The sequence below is a fragment of the Austrofundulus limnaeus genome, unplaced genomic scaffold (genome assembly GCF_001266775.1).
Source record: "Austrofundulus limnaeus strain Quisiro unplaced genomic scaffold, Austrofundulus_limnaeus-1.0 Scaffold127, whole genome shotgun sequence".
Classification (NCBI taxonomy): Eukaryota; Metazoa; Chordata; class Actinopteri; order Cyprinodontiformes; family Rivulidae; genus Austrofundulus; species Austrofundulus limnaeus.
In genome coordinates this window covers 1184639-1187900 of record NW_013952529.1, presented here as the reverse complement: position 1 = coordinate 1187900, position 3262 = coordinate 1184639, and the positions used below count along the sequence as shown (strand labels likewise).

The following is a 3262-nucleotide window of genomic DNA, read 5'->3' as shown; positions in this document are numbered from 1 at the left end:
CAGCTCCACATGTGGAGCCGGCCAGCAGCTCCACATGAGGAGCCGGCCAGCAGCTCCACATGAGGAGCCGGCCAGCAGCTCCACATGCGGAGCCGGCCAGCAGCTCCACATGTGGAGCCGGCCAGCAGCTTCACATGAGGAGCCGGCCAGCAGCTTCACATGTGGAGCCGGCCAGCAGCTCCACATGCATGGCTGAACATGTGTGGGCCGTACGGCGCCGACACGCAGGGCGCTGTAACACGACATGCATCTCTCTCTGCGGACCCCTCCGGTCACACCTGGCTGAACAACCGTAATTAACCCTGATTTCACTTAGCGGGGACACACACACACACGCTCACACACACACAGACCTCGACACAAGGCCGGGGAAGCTAATAAAAACAAAGCAATAGGAGCATGACACATTTACACAAATTACACACGTGTGTTGAGTTTCCTTTGTTTGCAGCGATTCCCCCGACACGACGCTCAGCTGACGACACCTGAGCTTCACACACAGACACACAAATATGAGCCCTTTTATAAAAATATTCACCGAGGTAAGCAGACGCTCGGGTGGTCTCGGGGGTCCGCTCTGTGTGTTCTGCTAACAGATGGTAATGACAGTTTTTGTCCCTGGATGATCATTCCATCAAAACAGCAACACAAACACACACACAATCACACACTTCAGCCTGCCTTCAGATTGAAACATCCTTCACTCCAAATAAGGTCAACGGCTGAACGGAGCAGAGACTCACAACGAAGAAACACAAGTGTTTGATTCAGAAAAGCAACAAAAGCTTTAGTTTTTACTGAAACTCTGCCCTTTGGCTGCTTTTTGGCTGCTCTTTGGCTGCTCTTTGGCTGTTCTTTGACTGTTCTTTGGCTGTTCTATAGCTGTTCTTTGGCTGTCTTTTGGCTGTTCTACGGCTGTTCTTCAGCTGTTTTTTTAGCTGTTCTACAGCTGTTCTACGGCTGTTCTACAGCTGTTCTTTAGCTGTTCTACAGCTGTTCTACAGCTGTTCTCTACAGCTGTTCTACAGCTGTTTTACAGCTGTTCTTTGGCCGTTCTACGGCTGTTTTTTAAGCTGTTTTTAAGCTGTTTTTTAGCTGCTCTTTGGCTGTTCTTTGGCTGTTTTTTGGCTGTTTTTAGCTGTTCTTTGGCTGTTTTTAGCTGTTCTTTGGCTGTTCTTTGGCTGTTCTTTTGCTGGTTTTTGGCAGTTCTTTTGCTGGTTTTTGGCTGTTCTTTGGCTGTTCTTTGGGAGTTTTTTGGCTGTTGTTAGCTGTTCTTTGGCTGTTTTTAGCTGTTCTTTGGCTGTTTTTTGGCTGTTGTTAGCTGTTCTTTGGCTGTTCTTTAGCTGGTTTTTAGCCATTCTTTGGCTGTTCTTTTGCTGTTCTTTTTGCTGGTTTTTGGCTGTTCTTTGGCTGTTTTTAGCTGTTCTTTGGCTGTTTTTAGCTGTTCTTTGGCTGTTTTTGGCTGTTCTTTGGCTGTTTTTTGGCTGTTGTTAGCTGTTCTTTGGCTGTTCTTTAGCTGGTTTTTAGCTGTTCTTTGGCTGTTCTTTGGCTGGTTTTTGGCTGTTCTTTGGCTGTTCTTTGGCTGTTTTTTGGCTGTTGTTAGCTGTTCTTTGGCTGTTCTTTAGCTGGTTTTTGGCTGTTCTTTTGCTGGTTTTTGCTGGTTTTTGGCTGTTCTTTGGCTGTTCTTTGGCTGTTCTTTAGCTGTTCTTTAGTCAAACTTGAGTCAGGCTGAACCTCAGATCAGAAATGAGGAGGTAAATAAAGAAAGAACCGGTGGATCTGGTAAAACTTGACTGTTTTAAATTAAATTCTTTACATTTTGTTTTGATTTGTTGTTTGTGGGACGAGGGTCTGACGTTAAAAACATTTAAAGGAGGGTGAGTTGCAGGAGAGACATTTATTGTGAGTCCTGCTCACTTCTCTGATTCTCTGTGTCCAATCCTAAACAACAATCACACATACACACACCTACACAACAACACAACCACACACTCGACCTGAGTGACATCACCACCAACCTTTAACGATGAGCTCGGCGTAGTTGGACACTCCGGAGCCTCCGTCTGAGCGGATGACGCAGCGGTAGCGGCTGGTGCTGCGCTGCGACGTGTCTCCCACGCTGACCGTGGCCGAGAAGCGCCGGTGGTTCACCACCCGGGTCACCATCAGCGCCGTGTCTTTACCGTTCCACTGCTGCGGGGCGGAGAGGCAGGACGAGTCAGACAAGCTTCACAAACTGGGATTAAAAATTAAAACACAGATTTAAAATCAGAGGCTTCTCTGAAGAGCTCCGTTTCAGGAAGTGTTTTTAAATCGACTCTGATTTAGAGTCTGGAAACGATGGCAGGAAGCAGGAGCAATTTGCTCCGAGCAACTCAGACATGAAATCTAAAAGAGCGCCGGTGCCACTTTCTGCTTTGCATTTTCAGATCCAATCTTTATTTAACCAGCACCTTATTGGAGCATTCAGGAAAATAGACTTTCCCTAACAGAGCCTCAGCAGGCAGGGTTAATGCTCTCCAGTGGGACAGCCATTACTGTGGCCTGCAGGGTTCTAGTGTGGCGCTGGACAAACTACAACACGCAGCTGCCAATGCACATGCATGTAAAATAGAATGAATACATTGGATCTGTGCAGGTACACAAAGAAAAATAAAAAATAAAAAGACAAAAGCAGGAGATGGAATCAGTGGAGCGAAGAAAAACAAGGACTTTAATTCAACCCAGAGAGCTCAGAAAGATGGAGTTTTTAACCACTTCCTTTCTAATAAAACTGTTTGAACAAATCTGCATTTGTTGAAAACTGTTTTTCTGCACTTACCTACAAACAATTCAAACTATTAAAAGTCAAAAATAAAACTTACAAATTGGTACTGATAATAAAAAGTTTAGATTTATCTCCAATGAGCAAACCCAGATTAAAGTAGACGTATGATGCATTTAAACTATGGGATAAATCTTGTGTCAGCAGGAACTGAATTTGAATTGTTCAGATTGAATCTGAATGTTTATAATTTGAAATTGAACGCATTGGTTTGAAAATAAATTTTATTAAACTGAAACTGAATTTAAAGTTTTGTATCTGAATTAATTTGCTTTGAAACTGTATTTTGGTTTAGTAAAAATTCAGTTTGACTACTTTCACTTTCAGTTCCATAATTCAGATTTTTGTGTCACATCCTGGTCCTTGAGAAAGCCAGGCAGAGTAATCAAACACAGATCCACAGATTTTAAATTTCACTTTGGTGAAGTTTCCCTTCTG

General features: G+C 44.0%; 1 protein-coding gene across 1 annotated transcript in view; it reads right to left on the bottom strand.

Annotated features, from left to right (window-relative positions):
• The window catches only part of ptprt (protein tyrosine phosphatase receptor type T), a gene marked incomplete in the record, with an annotated part of 388491 nt that overhangs the window by 274695 nt on the left and 110534 nt on the right, over nt 1–3262 (bottom strand). Inside the window, 1 exon segment of the mRNA XM_014015350.1 lies at nt 2019–2193. Within this exon segment, the coding sequence (XP_013870804.1) occupies nt 2019–2193 (175 nt within the window).